Source organism: Python bivittatus, unplaced genomic scaffold, assembly GCF_059951505.1.
Source record: "Python bivittatus isolate LINGU-HERP-01145 unplaced genomic scaffold, Pbiv_v1 ctg000400_np1212, whole genome shotgun sequence".
NCBI classification, from domain to species: domain Eukaryota; kingdom Metazoa; phylum Chordata; class Lepidosauria; order Squamata; family Pythonidae; genus Python; species Python bivittatus.
This window is the reverse complement of record NW_028277073.1, coordinates 3443942-3466287: the sequence shown is the minus strand read 5'-3', so window position 1 is coordinate 3466287 and position 22346 is coordinate 3443942. Positions and strand designations below refer to the sequence as shown.

Genomic DNA, 22346 nt, shown 5'->3' with positions numbered 1-22346 from the left:
GTTCATGGAAGGAAGGCAGAGGGTCCCTGTTAATGGGTGCTTTCCAGAGCTTTCTAGCTATATCAGCCCAGCATGCTTCTTGCTTTCCTAAAGCCATGAAAACTAGAGACCCAGCACAGTTCAAAGGATAAACACTGCTATACGCTTCTCTGCTGACTCTGAAGATACCTGATCAAGCACAGCCACTGGCTGTTTCAGGCTATGAAAGCCAACTCAGCAGTTGGGAAGGTTTTCCTTCTGACATCTGAGGAGGCAATATACTGAGGGGATAATTTCAGCTCCTGGAAGGCCTCTGCCTGCTTTCACACTGGCTATGCCGAAATCCAATCCATTAAGGAGATTTGGCCTCTGATGGCTCAGAAGGGCTGTTGGGATAAGCAGAGGCAGGGGAGATCGCTCATAGCTTGCTGCTCATGTTCTTCAGTGACTTCAGCTATTGATGGAGAAAGGAGTTCAGCATGAGTTTTTTTCCTTCTCTTTCTGGCTGGGGGAAAAGCCAATTTTTAAAGACTGTCCAATGTGAGTTTTTCATAAGTGTTGCCCTGTAGTAATACTGTGTCTCCTCCAGTACTGTGTCTTAATGGCTTTCCTTCCTCTATAATCCTAAAATGGTACAATATTGGGATTTCAGGAGACAGAGGACTTTTCAGGACAAGCTGGAGGACAGGGATGTTTCTGATCAAACTGGGGGCTTCTTTACATGGGACAGAACATACCTGATCCAGAATGTGTGGAATTGTGGCCTGTAAGGCTGACTGAACATAAAGCTCATGTATACCACAGCTTAACATACAAAACTGGGCTAACATAGCATTGCTTTGCTGCTTAGATTGATTAGAAGTATTGGAAAACACTAGAACAACATCTACAACTTCTCAACCCTCTCTTGTTCCTCTCAGGTTTGAATGGGTCAATAGCAGATCCCACTTCATTTTAAGATGAGATAGTTATTCCCTCAGTCTATTTTGAAAACTTTTGAATGACCAAACCAGGAATTTGGGGGGAGATAAAGGTACTGGACTGGCTTCCTCTCTCTCTCTCTCTGAGCTGTGCGTGTTGGGGGGGGGCAAACACATGATCCTGGGAAAAGACACATTTGAAGTTGCAGCCAGGTGCAATATTCACTCCCCTGTGCACTCCAAAGTCTCTTTTGAATTCTGAAGTACTGCCTAGCTCTAGTAAAGATTATTTGTACTCAACGTTGTATCCTACCTCATACCTTCTGGTATTCACAGATGAAGATAGTTGAACTCTTGTATATTTAATTAATTCCCTCACATTATGAGAGGGAAGCAGGTCTAGTACCTTGTCATCCTCAGCAACACTGGTGAGCATTAGTCACTCAGTTCAATCATTATTGTGCATATTACACAAACAGATCTCAGGCATGCATATTTAATTTGGGGGCAACTCAGCAATGTGCTTTGCTGTAATGGGTCTAAATAATGATTTGTGGTCATTTAATATATTTTATTTGCTTTTATAATTTGAAGAACATTGGGAAGCTACAGCTGGTGCAGAATGCAGCAGCCCACCATACGTTTGGGTGACTCCTTCGGGAGCTGCATTGGTTGCCAGTTAGCTTCTAGGTACAATTCAAGATGCTGATTGTTACCTTTAAGGCCCTATGTGCTCCAGACCTTGTTACCTGCAAGACCCCTTCTTCTGGATTCATCTGCCTGTCCTACCAGTTCAAACGGGGTCATTCTTAGTAGCTGGCTTTACACTGTGGGAGCCTTCCCGCAGAGAATGGATTAGCTTTGCCTTTTTGGGCTTTAGGAAAACTGTGGAGACCTGTTGGTCTAGCAGAGGAGAAGGGTCTGGGATGATGGAAGGTGAGATTAGCAGGAACACGGCTCTAGTATTTCTTGGGTTATAAATTCTCAACTGGTTTGTTTTTTAAATACCTACCTACCTACCTCCCTCCTTTGGGAATGTTATTTTATGTTGAGATTGTTGGTCACTCAGAGCCTTCAGGAATAGGCAGCATTACACATACAGCAGATCAATGAATAAAAATTGTTGCTGGGCCACCTCATGTTTACTGCAATTTAACATGTGACATTTAATTAATAATTGTTGCTAACACTAAAATACATTTATCTAAGAATATAATGTTGGTTCTTGAGTAGATCTGAGGCCCAGAAGTCTTCCAAATGTCCTGTCAACTAGCAATTTTAAGAACTGTGGGAGAGGACAATTATTGAATATATGGGAAACAGGTATGTGGGAGTGAAAATAGTCAAGATGGGGGTCACAACTGTGCAGCTGAACCCCCCCCCCTTCCATTTACGTGCATTGCAATTCACATAAAAAAGGAGCGGGGCTTTGATTGCATGGCCCAACTGCCATCTTGAGTTTTTTGATCCCTCCCCCCACAGACATCCCTAGTGGGAAGTAATCACATTAATCACCTCTGTCTGTCCATCTACGCATTTCTGGAAGATGTTATAAGGGAAATAAATTATCCATAATGCATACAGTTGGGACTGGAATTTAGGTCGCTAAGCAATGCAGTCATTAAGCGAATCATCACATGACTGGACCTGATTTTTATGACCTTTTTTGCAGTGGTCATTAAGTGAATCAGGCAGTCATTAAGTGAATCACGCAGTTCCCCATTCATTTTGCTTGCTTGGAAGCCAGCTAGGAAGGATGCAAATGGTGATCATGTGATCCTGGGATGCTGCAACAGTCATAAGTGTGAGCTGGTTGCCAAGCACCTGGATTGCAGTCATGTGACTATGGGGGCGCTGCGATGGTCATAACTTCAGGCACCAGTCATAAGTCACTGTTTAGTGCCGTTGTAATGTCAAACAGTCATTAAATGAACAGTTGTTAAGTGAGGACTTGTAGGTATGAAAAGATGATTACATCACTGATCTACATGATTGACTTCTTTGTATAAGAAATGGCTATTTTGGTTTTTCTCATTCTGCTAATTAACCAGCAAAAACAAAAACAGTTTGAAGCATTTTTTTTATTATTATTCGTAATTTTTGCTTATAAGGAACTATCAACAACAAAATAAAAGTAAGTTCAGCCTGCTTGTAGCCACATCTATCCCCCTTCCTTAGATTGATAGCCAGCAGCCTTAGGAAGGAATGAAAGTACTTGGGAAGTTGGCACAGATTAAGGGCCTAAGGCAACTCAGTCAATTGATATCAGTTATAAGCATAAACAGGAGCAAAGGTAAACGGTTATGTACTGTTTAACTTCTATCATTTATAATAAGAATATCACCTTTTAATCAATAAATATATAAAAAAATTAAAGACATGGATTTTGGCTTCATCGCTACTCTTTTCTCTGAAGGCATCTTTTGCAAAAAGAAATTAATGTCTCAAGATCCAGGACAAGTCTGCTAACATAATGATCAGACCCCTATAGAAAGAAAGTGTTAATTGTATTGCTCTATTGATTTCTTACGTTTTCTCCCATCTACTCGGAATTAATTTCGGACCAGAAAATTCTATTTTGCTAGATAGCTTCAAAAACGTGTCTCCTTGACCAACTGCTGTTAAACCCCATTCCCCATCCATTTCTCACTGTAGCTAACATGCGCATTACTCTTTGAACAGTCACCATACAGCGGTGCAACCAACAGTGAAAGAATTGAATCACCATTTCAGAATCAGTTTTGGTGTCTGGTCAGATAGTTTTACTGCTGAATGCTGAGTGTGGATCCTTGTATAAAGGATAGCGAAAGGCGTTCACTACTCTACACTGAGCTTGTATTCTGCTTAAGCCCCTGCACCACAAAATCTGGCTGCGACGCAGTTCCTGTTCGCCATAATCAATCTCTTCCGCTAGTTCTCCTGTAATCTCCTCTTTGGGTAGTTTCTCTCCAACTTCTTTCAGGCACCACAGATGCCTTGTAGGAATACTAATGATTAACTGTCCCCACACCAATGTCCCCACGCCAAAAAAGATTGACCATAGCCATTGCTCTAGTGTAAGTGCTGTGCAACTAAAGGGCTTCCCTCCAAACTGAACAATGAGAATTTGTGCAATCAAGGTTCCTAGAGTGACACAGCAAAAAATGCTATTTTTGAATATTCCTGAAAAAACATTCCGTTCTCCGTGAATCTTGCGTGCATTGATTTCATTACAAATCTGCATCATTACAAATGTGTTAAATACAAGAGTGTAATGCTGGGTAGGGGGGGACTGCAGCGTGGCAACTCGTCCATTTTCAATATCAAATAATCTTTCTCCTACAAACAGTAGTGCAAAGACAACTACCAGCTGATAAATGGCATGAAATAAAATGTTTTTCATCATTGTACGGGAGATGAGCGGTTTATTTCTACCATAAGGCTTCCGTTTCAGCAAAGCTTCCGTGGGCTTTTCTGTGGCTAAAGCGAGAGAAGCAAAGGTATCCATAATGAGATTGACCCACAACATCTGAACTGCCTTCAGCGGGGAATTCTGGGTGACGCAGGCACCTGTAAAAGCAACCACCACCGCTACTACATTGACCGTAAGCTGAAACTGAAGAAATTTGGAGATGCTATCATACACATTTCTACCCCACATCACTGCTTTTACAATGCTTGAAAAATTGTCATCGGTAAGAATGATGTCGGAAGCTTCTTTAGCTACATCCGTTCCAGCAATTCCCATGGCAAAGCCAACATCAGCCTTTTTCAATGCCGGCCCGTCATTAGTGCCGTCCCCAGTGACTGCTACCACTTGTCTTTGCTCTGTGATGTTGCTGTTGATGATCCCTTCTACCAAGTTATACTTGTCAGCTGGGGAGGATCTTGCAAGCACGCACAGCGTAGGCCAGATCCTGTCCATCAGTTCTTGTTTGATCTCCCCGTCTGGGCCACGAATTAATCTATTAAAATCATTCCCCTCTAAACACACAAAGGTCTCCCCAGCCCGCAGGATTCCACATTTGGCTGCTATGGCGCGAGCGGTGTTAATATTGTCCCCAGTGACCATGCGGACAACGATGCCGGCGTTCTGACATTTCCTTATTGCGTCTGGGACTTCGGGCCTCACTGGATCTTCAATACCCACGATGGCAATGCAGGTTAAATCCTTAATAATATTCTCCTCCTTGTCCCATACTGGTTCTGCAGCATCAGAGCCACCTGGGAAATCTCTGAAAGCAATGCAGATGGTTCGGAGTCCCTCAGAAGCCATTGGGGCAATCACGTTTTTGATCACGTTTTCCCTATCCCTTTTGGAAAAAGGCTCACATTCTGCAGAAGAGTTCAGTATTTTGGAGCATTTTTGAAGGAGTATTTCAGAAGCACCTTTGCTGAAGAGCTGATAACTACCATCAGCGTTTTTCAAAACTGTGCTCATAGATTTCCTGTCAGAATTGAAGGTATACACTTTATACAGTTTCTCTTCTGGTAACTTAGTCCTCATAGTCTCATAATCTAGTTTTAATTCTATAAGCAAGCCCAGTAAAGCACATTCAGTTTTATTGCCAATATGACGGGGCAGGGCCCCTTCTACTTCAGGAGTCAGTATCTTGGAAGTATAAGCACAGTTTACAGAAATACCCTTCAGCAGGTAAGCCAATGTAGTTGGATGAATTAAATTAGAGGCAGGAACAATTTTATAATGCATGCCCCCGATAAAAATCTGAACAACCGTCATTCTGTTCATTGTTAAGGTCCCAGTTTTATCTGAGCAAATGGCTGTTGCATTACCCATAGTTTCACAGGCATCCAAATGCCTCACTAGATTATTATCTCTCATCATTTGCTTCACAGAGTAGGCGAGGGAGATGGTTACTGCAAGCGGAAGGCCCTCGGGCACAGCCACAACCAAGATCGTAACGCCAATGATGAAGAACTTCACTATATATTGTATGTAGACGGGTGCACATTCAACAGTCCAGGTGCGCTTCTCAATCACAAATGTTTGAATGAGAAAAAAGGCCACAAGGACAGTAACAGTGATTATAGACATCGCCAGCCCTGCTTTGCCAATTTGCACGGCTAATCTGGTAAGTTTTGCCTGTAGGACAGATTTTTCTTTTTTATGCACGATGGGTTTTTTGGAGCTTTCATGAGTTTCATCCGTTTGCTCCTCATCAACTTTCTTTTTTCCTTCTTTAGTCTTAGGGGAGCCACCTGCCACATTAGCGTTCTTGTCGGCATGCTTTGCTTTCTCATTCTCTCCAACTCCAAGTAAAGTGAGGATAATGCCGGTTTGTGAGTTCACACCGACAGCTGTAACCACCATTTTTCCAGAGCCTTCCATCACGTGGGTGCCTGACAGCAACATAGGATCCTGGCTCAAAGACTTCTTGACTTGATCAGATTCCCCAGTCAGGGAGCTCTCATCCAGTTTTAGATCATACCCTTGGAGAAAGAGACCATCAGCTGGTAGAAGATCACCATATTTGATTTGTGCGACATCCCCAACCACTAAGTCAGCTACTGGTATCTGCGTTAATTCCCCGTTCCTGATGACATTAAATCTTTGCTCCTTTTCAATGCGATACTGCAGCCCCCTGAATTGTCTCTCCTTGCTCCAGTCATTGAAAGCTGTTACCAGCACCACGCAAACAACCGACAGAAGAATAGCAGCGCCTTCAATCCAATCCGTGTTCCCTTCCTCCTCTTCTCCAAAATCGTGAGAGTGACACACTACAAGATTTCCCGCTGGGGGCTGATAAAATGAAAGTCCCAATGATATGATGGCTGCAATTTCCAAGATACACAATGTCATATCTTGCAAAGCTTCCCATATCAGTTCAAGGAATGTTAGGGGCTTTTTAGGGGGAATAAAGTTCTTTCCAAACACAGATTTCCTAAGCTCTATTTCTGATTTGGACCCACGTATTCCATTTGTAGGAGATGTTTTCAGTCGTTTACAGATTTCAAAGATGTCACCATATAATTCTCTTATTTTGTTCACGGCTTCTTTCTTTCGAAAGTGCATCAGGTTTTTCAGCTCTGAGGTGGTGATATTGAAGTCCGCTGACCTAAGGGGGACTGGAGTCACCATCACCGTGCCTTCCTGCAATTCACAATGACAACCCAGAGAAAGTTAACAGCATTTATAAATTGAAGCTTAGAAACACATTCCTTGTATTTACCACCATTTATTTATGTATTTATTTATGTATTATGTATTTATGTATTATGTATTTAACACCAGCAATATTTATAGAGGAAAGTACTTTTTAAAAAAAAAAAAATCAGAGAGCAAAAGGATAATTTTTTTCTCAACTATTGAAGAAATCCTTACTTGTGTGATTGTTAACTGGCGATGTGGAAAAAGGCACATATTTCTATGGGTTATCCTAGAGACTCAAAGACCATATCATGACGTAAAACTGTGCTGGGGATTTCCCATTATTTTTTAATTTGAACAGAAGACTGGATTGGGCCCTGGTGTGGAGGCGGGGTGGTGGTGGTGGATGGATGGTCCTTTTAAATTAGGAAGGTGCAATAAAAGGATGGATTGACCAGGAGTGGACAATGTTTGGGGTCAGAGGTCACAAATTCTGAAGACCTACAGGAGACCATCTGGTGATATTATGACATCACCGAATAGGTGGGATTCCACTCAAAAGATATATATTTAAGATTCTATTAAGCAGAATTACTTTCTATGCTTTTTTCCCATATATATTCTGGAGACCTACAGGAGACCATCTGGTGATATTATGACATCACCGAATAGGTGGGATTCCACTCAAAAGATGTATATTTAAGATTCTATTAAGCAGAATTACTTTCTATGCTTTTTTCCCATATATATTCCCATATATTGCCCACAACTCCTTTTGGCTATAGTTTAACTGGAAATCATTCCAACTTCATTCAGTGGGACTTGTAACATATAACTTGTAACTTTTAACAGCGGGACACACATCTAGTAAGGAATAAGTCTTGCTGAGATCAGCAGGACTTACACCTGTGTAAACAGGAATAGAATTGCACTATTACAAGATCACTCTCCATGTGCACAGAGATAAAGAAACAGAAATCTGTCTTACACATAAATCTGCAACAAAGGTATGCTTTTAGCAATAGGATCAATAAGACCAAACAGAGGACCATGTTTTGGATTATACTCTTAAACTGTGTAAAGGTTCATTCAGCTCCAAATCCAGGAAGTACATTTGAAAAGGAAGAAATTATTGAAATTGATATTTTTCTTCTTCTTGTGTTAAAACAACACAAATCTTAAATGAAACATGTTGGACTTCCTAAGATGCTATACCACATAACTTGTATTATTATTGCTAGAGGACTGTCTGTCTGTCTGTCTATCTATCTCACCATGAATTCATATACATTTCAATAAGAAGCTGGTTGGAATACTTGTTAAAACTGTACTTCAGGGTGTGCCTCAAGTATAAATGAGGAGAATAGTGTTCTGGTGCATCTTTCTTTAGCAAACTAAGCATCAAAGTAGAATGTAACTGTTTTTCATAACAATAGGAAATGCTAGGTGATCTGATCTCTGTAGAACAGGAAGAGGAGGGTTGACTGGAGCACTAGAGCTATTGGAAAAAATTTCCTTTTTCCGGTAGAAATTTACCCTCTCTAAAGTTATGTTTCTTTTGATGAAAGCAGGGTAGCTCTCATGCTTTTCATAGTGGAGAATATGGATTTGGATGAGCATGTTGGTTCAGGAAGTGACATGAGTAAAAAGATTTGCTATACTCCCTGGATTAAGGCCCTGATCCAGTCTGGTACCCAGGGTGTCTGCCGAGCCATTAAAAAAATCAGGTTGGCAGTTGCAGTACACATTACAAAGGGGCAGAGATTTATCACATGGTCATTGCTGCTATCTTGACTTTTTTGATCCCCATGGACACCTTCTGCCATTTCACTGCTGCTTTAAAAGAAATAGGAAACATTGGGACACACTACTATTGATTTCCTGAGTTCCACTTGTTTGGCCTGAGATTATTGGAGAGAGATGCACCAGGGTACACTACTACAACCCTCATTTCAGGACTTCTCCCGTTTTCTCCAGCAATACAAGAGAATAAAGATGAAACTTTCTCTGCTCTCTTTTCAAAAATAAAACCCTCTTAATAGGCGTAGGCTATACAGTCCAGCATCATGCACCTTGAGCTCCTGAATGAAAGGTGTGCTATGTACATATGCGTGTATGTAATAAATAAATCCTCTGGACAAGCTCCTCTGTATCTCCCACTATTAGCCAGACTGACTAGGGTAATGTTGGAGTTGGAGTGTAATAACATCTGGATGACTACATGTTCCCCATCCATGCAGGATACAGAGATCAGATAAGAAATCATCTGTTACCAACTTTGTCAACTGATGGAATGATGCTGATGTGTATATGTTATTCTGAAATTACCCTTAAGCTAATTATGAAATTGTTATAATTAAATTGATATATGTTGTTATTACTATGTCAATTGCATGAAGCATTTCAGCTGAATGAGCTACATATGGCAAGAGTTGATTTTAATCACTTGAAGATGAATCTTAAGTCGCTGTGAATACACAGGGGAGGAAAATGGGATCACATCCCAGGGATTCCTAGCCCTACCCAGGTTAGTCCATATAGCATATACCAGTGTTTCTCAACCTTGGCAGCTTGAAGATGTCTGGACTTCAACTCCCAGGATTCCCCAGCCAGCCATGCTGGCTGGGGAATTCTGGGAGTTGAAGTCCAGACATCTTCAAGTTGCAAAACACTGGCATATACACATGCTTGACTGCATGCAGAAAAGGGGCACGTTCAGCTGTACAAACATTCAACTTCCTGCATGTTGATGTGAAACTTCATATACTAGCAGGATTAGCTAAACATCAGAATTATAGCCACGGGAAGTTACAACACATTTCATTACTGGTCTCAATGTTACTGTTCTTCAATAAAGGAACTTTGATGTGTAGTTCAATAATGAAATTAAGATTAGAGAGTGCCAAGAAACTTAAAAGACAATTATTTCCTATTGAGATGTTAATGAACTGCATTCTAACAACACAGTGAGAGATGATTTATTGCACCGTGGCTTACTGAATAAACCCCAATTGGCTGGGTTCACATCATGTGAAACCATAGTTTACAAATCACAACACGCTAAATACTAAGCCACAAATAAATAACCACCTTATGACTAGCAAACTCTATGAATACTGTCATAACCTTGTTTTATGCAAATCATCATGTACTATTTTTTCATATACAGTATCACTGGAAGAAAATACTTTGTGCATTGAATAAAGCAGAACAGACTACAAATCTAAGTCACAATACAGTTTCTTGTCTCCAAGGAACCACAACCTTCCACAAATGGGAACTTTTTGCAGAATATAGCAGTTGGGGTTCCACATATCAGGAAACGTTTCCTTAGGGAAGGTTGGTCTAAAATGCCATATGTGTGGGTGTATGTATGTATGATAATGTTTTATCATAGATAATTCCAACATTGGCCTACCTGAACAGGGCACTTCAGACAGCAGAGGGCACTTTTACCTCAAAGATCCGGCATCTTGAAGGGGAAAGCAGGAAAATCAGAATAGGAACAAAGGAAAAATAGGAGCGAAATTAAATCAATTTCTACAAATTAAATTAATTTTGGATAAATTAACATCACCTATGTAGTGATATGGACCAAACCATTAATTAAAAGCTTTATTTTTGGGGGGGAGGGTAACCACCTAAGCTTTCCACTTCCATTCAGAAAAACCAGAGATGATTTTTGTGGAGTTCTAATAGGAGCAATTGATTGGTTCTGTCTTTCCTTCCCAAATTAGATAATGGCTGCTTTATCAGGTAGTAGTACCCTTAAGAATCATTAATCAGATCTAATTCTTTTATTCTGAAGATTAGGGTTAATTTCTCTCTTCCCCCCTCCACCCCATTTGTTACCTGTTTGTTTGATACCAGTCTCACAAATGTTGAGTTTACACAACATACTGAAACCAATTAATTACATGGGCTAGCTTGCATGACCTGCTAGGCTAAACTACATTTGGTTAGTTTATGAATTAGCCTGTTGTAGACATACAGTCTGGAGAGAGCCACCAGGTGTTGCTTTCTTCAAAATTCACCTCTGGGATACAGACCTGTTGTCCTCTAGGTATTGCTGAATTACATTTCCCAGCAATTAGAACCAGCACAGTCAATAGCAAGGGAGGTTACAAGTTGATCAGCACATGACCACCACCTCTGTTTGGTTAAAGCCTTAAAGACAGGGACAGCCTGACCAACAAGCAGAGCCAAGTAGTAGAATTTGATTATCGTGAAAAGGCAACAGATGGTTATTTATTTAGGTTGCTGTTACTGAATTTTTATTGGAGTGGGGAGAAATGCATGAGGGATTTTCTAATTTGGTTATTATACATCTCAAAACCTTTACATGGAAAATCAGTCCCAAGCTCTATAGTTGCAGAGGACATTCTCATTTGTATTGAGGCTTTTAAAAGAATATTTTCTGCATGTTTTTCTATAGAAAGATGGCTCCATTTCTGCTTACCAAGAGATACAAACGTGCACATCTTAACTATCATGAAAGCTTAGAATAATAATATGCACATTTTGCATTGTGACTTTAGCCTTCAAGGGGCCTAGGCACCATAGCCAAAGACGATCCCTCCAATGTCTCCATCTGTCTAATTATGCTCTGCAGTAAAGGAAAAAAAATAGCCAGTGCTCCTTGATTAATCCTTAAAAATGAGTGTGTTTAAACTAGAAAGCCAGAAGGGAGACTGCATGCTTACATGCTTTTATAGCAGCATGATCTATAGGAATTAAGAAGTGAAACATTTTATGGCATGGAAATAAACATTATCACCTATCTATACCTGAGTGTCATGTGGTTGTTAGGGATTCAGAGGCCTTTTTTTTAAAGGGCAACCTACTTTTAAGTGAAAGAAATAACTGTTATATTTCAACACACAGAAAATTGCTGTTTGGCTGGAAGGTTCCTGTGCTTTTAACACTTAGGTGTTGAATTTAGCAAGTAAAACTTTTTTCTTAATTTCATCTTTGTATTGGTAACATTCTTATAAAGATACATGAGCCCTGTTAGATAAAAGTTGGGATTTTTAGGTATGTGTTACATTTTTGGCCACAATCCTCCCCACCCTTGCAATCCTCTTCTTGTCAAATTCTTGGCATTTTGAAAAAGGGGAGGCCAGATGTTGGAATAAATTTGGCTAGAGGCTGGGAATGAAGAAATGAGAATGTGGTAAGCAATCTTGGTTAGAAAGGAACATAGATTCTGAAATACAGAGGCAGAAGGTGATGGAGGTCATTTAACTTTTTCATAGTACAGAAGTTATTCACATGTGTGAATAATAACCACTGGTTGTTAGTCTGCTTTGCAAAAATATTTTGGCTGGATGTAGCAAAAGTAGTAAAGCTTAAGGTGAACTGTACAATTCTAACCTGCATTTTTGCTTCAGTCCTGTTCGCGTTCCATGCTCCCAAGCTAGTCCTGTTCCAACTGTCCCAGCATTACTTTGGCCTAGCTCCAAAGTCCAAAAATACATTTTTTCACATTGGCCAGTAACTGCTCTAAGTGGCAGTTACAACAGGAAGAGAAGTGGAATTAGAATGCCACCAGCAGCCAATGAAACCATAGCTAGTAGTCACATTCTTGTGAACTCCGACTCTCGGTGTCATCCACATCTGTGCAACCAAATGGGATACCCCCATTCCCTGGTACATGCACACAGAGTCCTTATATATCAGGGTTCCTCAACCTTGGCAACTTTAAGACAGGTGGACTTCAACTCCCAGAATTCAGGCTGGCTGGGGAATTCTGGGAGTAGAAGTCCACCTGTCTTAAAGTTGCCAAGGTTGAGGAACCCTGGTATATACTATAGATTGAAAGGTATCATTGCTCCTAACCTGTTGGGTAGATTGAAAAAAAACTAAAAATTGGTCATCTTATAAAAGGAGAAGGTCTATCTATGTGGTCTCTAAGTGTCAATACTGACTTGATGGCACACAATCAATGTGATTGTAGCACGGAAAACAATTCTGAGATATTTAAAGGTCTTAATCTGTTCAATTACATTCCTATTACACTGCCATCTATATTTACATCTTGAGAAGGACATAAATTTTGCTTTTGGGTGGTTAATAACCTGATCATTATCTATACAATAACAGGTAGTTGATCTCAGTGCTGTCCTCAGTCCAAAAAGCCATTTGAGATAATGGCTGCATCATCTGCATATAAAAGGAATGCAATAGGTCTACCTATTTTCAATGTCAGCTCTTAGCAATCACATAGACCTTCTTCAGAATGTTCTGTCTCCAGCCTGACTCTTCATGTCTTCTAACGGTACCCCCATTGCTCCTTTCATTGAGTCCATCCACCTTGCTGCTGGTTGTCTTCTTCTTTTTCTCTTTCCTTCCACTTTCCCAGCATTAGAGCTTTTTCCAGAGAGCTAAGTCTTCACATAATGAGCCCAAAATATGATAATTTGAACCTGGTCATTTGTGCCTCTAGTGAGAACTCTTGATAGATTTGTTTGATGACACATTTGTTTCCTTGGCTACCCATGATATTGTCATGAGTCTTCTCCAACCCCAAATTGCTGGCTGGGGAATTCTGGGAGTTGAAGTCCACACATCTGAAAGTTACTGAGGTTGAGAAACACTGTATTATACTATAAAAAACATTCCCCAATTCATGGATTGTTACCTTGGAGTTGTGAAATGGCTTGTGTAGGAAGCTATGAGCTCTGAGAATGGTTGCTCATGTTAGAGTGATAGATCGATCATAGATGAAGGATTAGACTAAATATGAACCACTGGAGAAGGAAATAGCAATCTACTCCAGTATTCTTCTAAGAAAACCAAGAAAATCATTTACATCTAGGACAATGTCAACATGATATTTGAAGACAAGCCTCCAAGATCAGAAGGTATCCAATGAGTTACTGGAGAACAACAGAGAGTGAGTAGTATATGAATATTACTGACATTTATGATGTGGCTGGATTAAACCCAAGGGGATATCCCTTTATATGCCCACAGGCAAAAGTTCAAGGCTCCAAATATATCACTTTGTGACTTTATTGTCATATGTGTCAGATTTGTGTTGATATCTGAAGTGAAACGTCAACAGGTATTTTATTTTATTTGGTCTTTTGCTATGGTGTTCCATCTGGGACAGAGATATTTTCATAGTCTATCTCTCCATCTTGTAGGAGGTGATCCAAGTGTGTGTGTGTGTGTGTGTGTGTGTGTGTGTAATTGTAAGGCCACCACAATGTTATTTTTTGTGTCCACTATTGTCAGATAAATGTGCAATGTGTTTTGTCTGTGCATATTTCTGTTTTAATGCTACTGTTATGACATCTCTGAAGTTTGCGATCAAATTTCCTCATTTCTCATTTGATTTTCAAGTGAGATCTCTAGCATTTGCCTTTCCATTACATGTTGTGTGACTCAAAGATTTTCTGTATCTGATTTCCATTGATTCAGTGCTTTGCTTCTATAGATCACTGCTGGAAGTACCATGGTGATGAAGGTGTTTGCTCTTGTCCTGGTGTTGCCCATCTGTTTGAGAACTGTTTTTATGTGATTAAAACTGAGCCATCCTTCTATTCTACGGCATATATTTATTGGTCAATTTTGTGTATGTGTTGATTTTTTGGCCAAGATACATTTAGTAAGGAAATGAAATGATTAAAGAGTTAAGAACATGGAACAAATGAGGAAAAGAAAATTGAAGGAACTGAAATATCTCTCCCAAATTGGGGAGATTAAGGGGCAACATGAAAGGACTTTCAAATATGTGTAGCTGGTACAATGGAGGACAATTTTCCTCAAAGGCCTCTTCTAGAAAAGAAGGAATAAATTCACACTGCATTTTCTATAGATTATATTTTCATACCTTTCAGGGCAAAATCCATAGTAATTCACTGTCTTCATGTTGCTGAAAATGGATTATAGATACATGTGCTTCAAACACAAGAAAAGAGTTAGGATTCAAAGAACATTTTAAAAAAAAGTTAATGAAGTACTTTTTGGTGAAGCTTGTAAGCGATGTCAACAGAAAGAGCATGTTTGAAGAAACAGGAACATTCTTAGTTACCAGTCAAGGGTCAGAGGTCAATTTTACATTGACCCCATAGCTTTAATTGAGCAAATCTGCAGTTGCTTTAAAACAGTTGGGTTTCATTAAGTTCAGTGGAATGGTAATGCTTATGCTAACAGTTGGACAACTGTGAGTGCTGTTATGGGAGAACATGCTGTAAGTTTCATTCCAGGAAAATTTTTAGGAATTAATCAGGCTCCTGTAATCTGTTTATACACGTAGGATGGAGTATTGGATTGAAAATATAGGCACACTTATGTGTCTCATATAAAGTACAGATGGTCCTCAGTTAATGACCACTTGATCAGCCATCATTCAAACTTGCAACAGCGCTGAACAAGTGGTACTTATGACCATTCCTTGAAGTTGCAGCTGCTGCAATGTCCCTGTGGTCACATGGTTGCCATTTGTGACCTTCCCTGCAGGCTTCCCACAAACAGAGTCAATGGGGAAGCTGGCAGAAGGTCACAAATGGCGACCACGTGAGGTCCTAGCTTAATGACAGCACAGGATTCACTTAACCACTGCAAACAGAAATGTCAGAATTGCCATTGCTAAGCAGCACAGTTATATGATGTTACGCTTTACGACCGTGTCGCTTAGCAATGGTGGCTCCAGTCCCAGCTGCCTTGGTTAACTGAGGACTACCTATATGATTTATATAATATCTCAGCAGCAGGTAAGAGAATGACAAATATTGTTTCCAGAGCTATGTTGATATTGATATATGGGAATCCACAAATAAAGGTAGCCTTTCTTGAGTTAGGAATTTTTTTTGGGGGGGGAACAGTGGGAGTGGTTTGTAATTGCAGATTTAGTAAGTAAGAACCATGTCCTCCATTGTACCAACTACACATATTTGAAAGTCCTTTCATGCTGCCCCTTGATCTCCCTAATTCGGGAGAGATATTTCAGTTCCTTCAATTTTCTTTTCCTCATTTGTTCTACGTTCTTACCTTTTTAATCATTTCATGCCCTTACTAAAATTCCAGATTTTCTTTTCTTTTCAACTTCCCAGTCTAGCCTTCAACCCTGGGATATCCTGGTGGTGTCCTGTTCAAGTGCTGACCAAATCTGACCATGCTTAGCATTTGAGATCAGCTGTTGTTGGCTAGGTTGTTGGCTTAGCTGAGCAAATGCTAACAACAATTACGTCTCAGTTAAATGCCAGGAAGGCCCTCGCGTCACTTTGTCTTGCAGAGAGGGTGAATGGTTTTTGTGCAGTTCTCTCAGAAATTCCCATCTCTGCCCCGAGGAGCCACTCACGCGTTCAGGGGTGCAATAAAACAGATTTAGTGCACATGTGGGAAAAGTTCTAGGGCAGTGTTTCTCAACCTTGACAACTTGAAGAGGTGTGGACTTCAACTCCCAGAATTCCCCAGCCAGCCATGCTGGCTGGGGAATTCTGGGAGTTGAAGTCCACACTTCTTCAAGTTGCCAAGGTTGAGAAACACTGTTCTAGGGGCTAGAGGTTATAATAAAAACCCTCCCCGCCTCCGTCTTTGCTGCCTCCTGTTAACAGTAACAGTGAAAATGTGTCTTAAGTCCTTCTACTAACAAGAGGGTGGAAATGTTCTAGGCATCTGCACAGAGTGGGGTAATGAAAGACTTCTTCAATAAAATGTATATATAATTGCAGCTGGATGTTTTTTGATACTTTCAAGCTTCTGTTTGTAAGAGTGGATGACAAAATATCCCTTATGAGCATGCTGTGGGATGAGTGAACATTTTATTCCCAGGGCAGTGGGTGGAAACCTCACTGTCCTTTTGAGACTGGCGTAGCACCAAATTGTAGGAGTGAGGAAAGCAGAAAACAAAGAACTTTTTCTGGCCTGGTGAAGCGTCTTTCATGTTGATAGGTCTTGTCTATTTCATGTGAACAAGAAGATATTTTTGCATGATTACTGTAGAATTATTCCTGCATGAGTTTATATTAGTTTGTGTAACTTTAAGGATTGCCCATCCTCCTCTCCACCCCCCCTTTCAGCAGCAACTATGTCCTGAAATACACTGGAGCGTTTGCTCCAGCTTTCTGTCTGCAGATATATGATAAGCCAAGAACCGAGCTATAATAAGTTTGCACAACTTCCAAACTCTGGAAGAATTATCTTGGCATTGGCTGAGTATTTGAATATTGAATCAGCTTGCATTCTGAGACAGGTGAGTGATCTGATATTAGCATCTTTGAGCAAAACAAACAAACAAAGAAAAAACTAAGCAGCCCAAATTACAATGTATTCCATTCTGTGATTGAAACAAGCTAGTTTTTGTTATTTTAATTGGTAAGAGCAGGTATTTAGGGCACGGGCACCGTAATAGCTTTGTGAAAGATACACCTGTTTGAGTTTTTTAAAAAAGCTTTAACTTCTGAAATGGTCTTTTTTATTGGCTCATTCATTATGCAGAGTGGGAACAAAGGAGTTTTATACACTGTTTTATATTAAAGTATGTGTGAAAAATAGTTCTAATTCTATTAAGAGACTTATTAGCAATGAGACCACATAACAATTGTCTTTTTTTAAAACTGAGTACAGAAATGTGTTCTTAGATTCATGAATATGTGTATTCCTGTGCTAGGACAAGCTTCTGTAATCAGAATAAATAAGTAAATAGGGCATTTGCAAATAACTTTGTTTTGCGCCACTTGTTCTGCTTTTGAGGGCTTTCCAAATAACATGCTTGCAAGAACTGAGGGATAATGTTGACAATATGGTCAGACCAGTAGCAAAAAGCTGCAATTCTATGTCTAATTGCTTGTAAATGAGTAGAAATGGAGTAAGCTCATGCTGACAAATTTTGCACATATCTGTAGTTGTAACCCGTGAAAGGAGATCACCACCATCTCTGATTTCACATTTAATGTGATGGATCCATCTTCTTGGGCCTGATATAAGGCTGATTACCTTTGATCTTTTTATTCAAGGTGTTGCAAAGGTATAATGAAAACTTCACTTCTTTATTTGGTGTAAGAAAATGTATCAATCATTTTAAGGCATTAGATTGTACTCCAGGGACCAGTGGTGTCCATAGGGTGTGGTCAAAAAGTCAAGATGGTGGCCACAAGAGTATGATCAGCCTGTTTTTTAATGCACTATACACTTAAAAAGCAGGCTGGGCTATAATCACATTGTCATGGCCACCATCTTGACCACACCCTGCAAATGCCCCTGCCAATGGAAATGTGTTGTTACAGGTAGTCCTTGACTTACGACCATTCATTTTGTGACTGTTCAAAGTTACAACAGTGCTGAAAAAAGTGACCTACAACCGGTCCTTACAACTGTTGCAGCATCCCTGTGGTCATATGATCAAAATTTGGGTGCTTGTATTTACAACATGTTGATGAAGATTCTCAGTCATCTAGGTGGAATTATCTGGAGGTTGAGTCATGGCAATTGGACTTCTTTTCTTTTGGTTTGATACGTTTTGCTGCTTGTCCAAGCAGCTTCTTCAGTCTTTACAATGGTTGCAGCATCCCAGGGTCATGTGATCACCATTTGTGACCTTCCCAGCTGGCTTCTGACAAGCAAAATCAATGGTGAAAGACATGAGAATTCTATGGAAATTGCAAGAGGTGCTAAAGGCAACTAATGAGTCATTACTAATGAGTCATTAAAATGCAAAAGTTGTCGAAATGGTGGAACCTGGAATTACAGGAAGATGTGGATTCAGTAAATGCAGTAATGAAGGAGATTGGTTAACAGAATTTTGTGAAGATAATTCTTTGTTCATTTCTAACACCCGCTTGAAGCAACATAAACACAGCTTTTACATGGACATCATCAGATGGACAATACTGGAATCAACTTAATAGGAAACAGACAATGAAGAAATGCAATCAACTTGGCCAGCTAGGACATTTGAGGTGCAGACTGTGGAACAGACTATAAATTATTGGAGTCAAACTGATTAAACTTAGGAAAGTAAAGAGTAGGCGTACCAGTAAGATCAAGGAAAGGAATAGATTCAGTACACTTACATGAAGGAGAACCTAAGGAAGAGCTGAGAGACATTGTGTAAACTAACATGGAAAAAATGTGTTTTCAAAATTTCACAGGCAAAATGCTCTAAAATGTTTTCAGAACAAGCCATTATGAAAGGTGGTCACACTCTTCAAGGGCCACACCATCCCTTCCCATAACTGGGAAATAAATGATAATCAAATTGAACAGGTTAAGGCCTTTAAACATCTAGACCTTTATTTCCTCTACTTCTTGGAAGCATCAGAATAATATGGGTACAAAAAAGTAGACTAGAACTTGGCTGGGTCTCCACAAAGGCTGTATGAGGCTCTGGTGATTTAAGCAAGAGCTGAAATTAACATCTAGGAAGCCAGTCTCTTACCCAGCTCATCACCAGATACTCATCCTTTTGGAAGGAGCAAATAGCTTCTGAATTGGCCTTTTGTGGACTTTCGCCTCACACTTGTGTTGGACATAGAAAAAGCCATATCTGAGGTCTTGCAGAATGTTTTTGATTTTGATCTCCAAACTGCATATCATTGCTAGAGAAGCCTTGCTGATATTCCTTACATCAGTGTTTTTTAAACTTGGCAACTTTAAGAGCTGTGGACTTCAACTCCCAGAATTCTCCAGAAAGCATGCTGGCTGGGGAATTCTGGGAGTTGAAGTCCACAGCTCTTAAAGTTGCCATATTTGAAAAACACTGCCTTACATCATCCATATTTCTGTAATATTCTTTCTGCCCCATACTGAAGGGTATAGAGTGTGTGGCCAGAGATTGGAAAAGATCAATGTATATGTATACCAAAGAAGAGACTTGCCAAAGAATGAGAAAATTACCGAATCACTGTGCTAATTCTTTGTGCACACAAGGGTTATTTAAGGTCAAAGAATAGAGCTGTAAAAAGAAATAAAAGTACCAGATGAACATGCGGGTTTCATAAAAGGAAGAAGGACATGAGACTTGATAGCTCATCACTTCAGTTTTTTTAATAAGCAGTATAGAAAATGCTATAGGTAGGAAGATAAAGATGTATAATGGAAAGAACAAGATAATACAAGAAAGTTTAGCTTTGCTTTATGATTACAGCAGGACCTTTGACTACATGGAACATGCCAGAATGTGGAACATATCAAGGATTGTGGGTGGGCCAGAACACTTTTGTCTAAGGACCTTTTCAGTGAAGAAGAAGCTAAATAAAAACTGTTTGGAAAAACAGAGTAGTCAAGAACTGAGACAGGAGTCCAATACTTATTTAACATATACTACAAATGTATTCTAAGAATGGCAGGACTGGAAGAGATGACAGCTGGACTCAAACTGTGAGGTCAAAACAATTTGACTATGTGGATGACACCACTTCATTAGGTCTTCTAAGTCTTCACTGTTTTCAGCTAAGTGCAGAAACATGGAAAAAAATAAATTTGGCTGCATTAACAAGTAGGAGAAAGAGGCTGCATTTACATAAGGTCCGAAGCCCTTTTTCCAAATCATTTTCAAAGTATGCACAGCTTTATAGGAAAATAGAAAAAAGGGAAGGCATGGATATGGGGTAGACTTTGAAGAAGCAGGGTAGGAAGAGTATTGACGCTTTTGAAATTTTGTGCTGGAGAAGACTCCTGAGAATACTGTAGACAGTCAAGAAAACAAATCAATGAATCATCAAACTATTCAATCCAGAGTTCTCATTCAAGGCACAAATGACCAGGCTCAAATTATCTTACTTCAAACACATTATGCAAAGAATGTGGAGAAAGCTCTGGAGAAAGCTCTAATGCTGGGAAAGGTGGAAGGAAAAAGAAGAGGATAAGCAGCTGCAAGGTGGATGGACTCAGTTATAGTGGTGATGAGTGCACCATTGGAAGACCTGAAAGATGAGGTTAGGGATAGAGTGCTATGGAGAAAATCTATCTATGAGGTTACTAGGAGTCGAAAATGACTTGATGGCACATAATCAATCACTCAATCAATCAATGGATAAGGGGAGTGGGCAGGATCCAGGAGATCACTTGAATGTCCCTGGAAGAATCACAGATAGGATAGCAGGCATTTTCCCATATGGTTGGTTTTCACTTGTTGTTGTTGTTGTTGTTGTTGTTTAGTCGTTAAGTCGTGTCCGACTCTCCGTGACCCCATGAACCATACTGCGCCAGGCCTTCCGGTCCTTCACTGCCTCCCTGAGTTTGCTCAGTTTCATGCTCATTGCTTCAGTGATGCTATCTAACCATCTCATCCTCTGCCGTCCTCTTCTCCTTTTGCCTTCAATCTTTCCCAGCATCAGGGTCTTTTCCAAAGAGTCCTCTCTTCGCATTAGGTGACCAAAGTATCTGAGCTTGAGCTTCATTATCGATCCTTCCAATGAGCAATCAGGGTTGATTTCCTTTAAGATTGACTGGTTTGACCTCCTAGCAGTCCAGGGGACTCTCAAGAGTCTTCTCCAGCACCACAGTTCAAAGGCATCAATTCTTCGGCGCTCCGCCTTCTTTATGGTCCAGCTCTCACAGCCATACATTACTACTGGAGGTTTTCACTTGGTGATACTTAATTACCTGAAAGGTATGTCAAACAGGTTGCTGAGTAAGTAGAATGAAATAATGCCATATATTGTAATAACCTGCTGAGGTTGCCTGCCTCTTCTGGCTACGAGTTCTTGATCAAATTCTAAGAACTGAATATTTATCCCATGGTGCATGGGTACATGGCTTATATGAGTCCATGTGTTTATGACAACCATTATTCTAATAATCTCGAAACTGCTGAAAGGTGAGCTTTCTGCAGGGTGTTTGGGTGTTAAAGCCAGGTATTATTTGGTGGGGAGGTAGGTAAGCATTGTATTTTTAAGAAATATTTGTGATTATGTTCTTGTTTGTGAGCCGCCAAAAGTTTATTTATGATTGTGATGGGAGATAAATTGGATGAAAAAAAAAAAAAAAAAAAAAAAAAAAAATTACAATTCAGTATATTGCATTGCCTGAAGAATCAAGTTTGTGACATGATAATTGTGAATTTAGACCAGGTATAGTAGACTGCAAATTGTTGATGAATAGTGTTACCTAGATAAGGAACAAAAGTAGTTATTTCTAGAGAAAAGACATAGTGTGGAACCAGACTTCCCACTAGATTCTGAGAACATGGCTGGGCAATATTCTCAGGGATAAGATCATGAACTGAGAACTGTGCCTCAGAGCTGGATCCCCTTCCAGCAGATTCCATCCCGTAAACATTTTGTCTTTCTTCCTGATGTCTCGGCTGGACTCCCTCCTCTCACTGTTTAGCCTAAGTCAACTCTCTCTAACCTGGTGCCTTCCAGCTCTGATGGCTCAGAAGCCCCTGAATTCACCGCCAGTGTTAACAG

General features: G+C 40.0%; 1 protein-coding gene and 1 pseudogene across 5 annotated transcripts in view; one reads left to right on the top strand and one right to left on the bottom strand.

The window, feature by feature from the left end:
- Nucleotides 1–3048: 3048 nt before the first annotated feature.
- Nucleotides 3049–12412, bottom strand: LOC103055067 (plasma membrane calcium-transporting ATPase 1 pseudogene; annotated as a pseudogene). The gene is made up of 3 exons (XR_015796711.1): nt 12361–12412; nt 10406–10459; nt 3049–6990 (listed from the first exon to the last, which is right to left on the bottom strand). The product of XR_015796711.1 is annotated as a plasma membrane calcium-transporting ATPase 1 pseudogene (transcript).
- Nucleotides 12413–17032: 4620 nt separating this feature from the next.
- Nucleotides 17033–22346, top strand: part of CTNNA3 (catenin alpha 3) — a 703663-nt gene continuing 698349 nt past the window's right edge. For 3 of the 4 annotated variants that reach the window (XM_088144299.1, XM_088144300.1, XM_088144298.1), the window contains exon 1: nt 17033–17188. Coding sequence is in view for 1 of the 4 variants with exons in the window: in XM_088144301.1 (XP_088000427.1) it covers nt 17075–17192; nt 17318–17320 (121 nt within the window). In the remaining 3 variants the exon portion in view is untranslated. Of the gene's footprint in view, nt 17193–17317; nt 17321–22346 lie in introns of all 4 variants that reach the window. The other variant, XM_088144301.1, reaches the window with a different exon arrangement.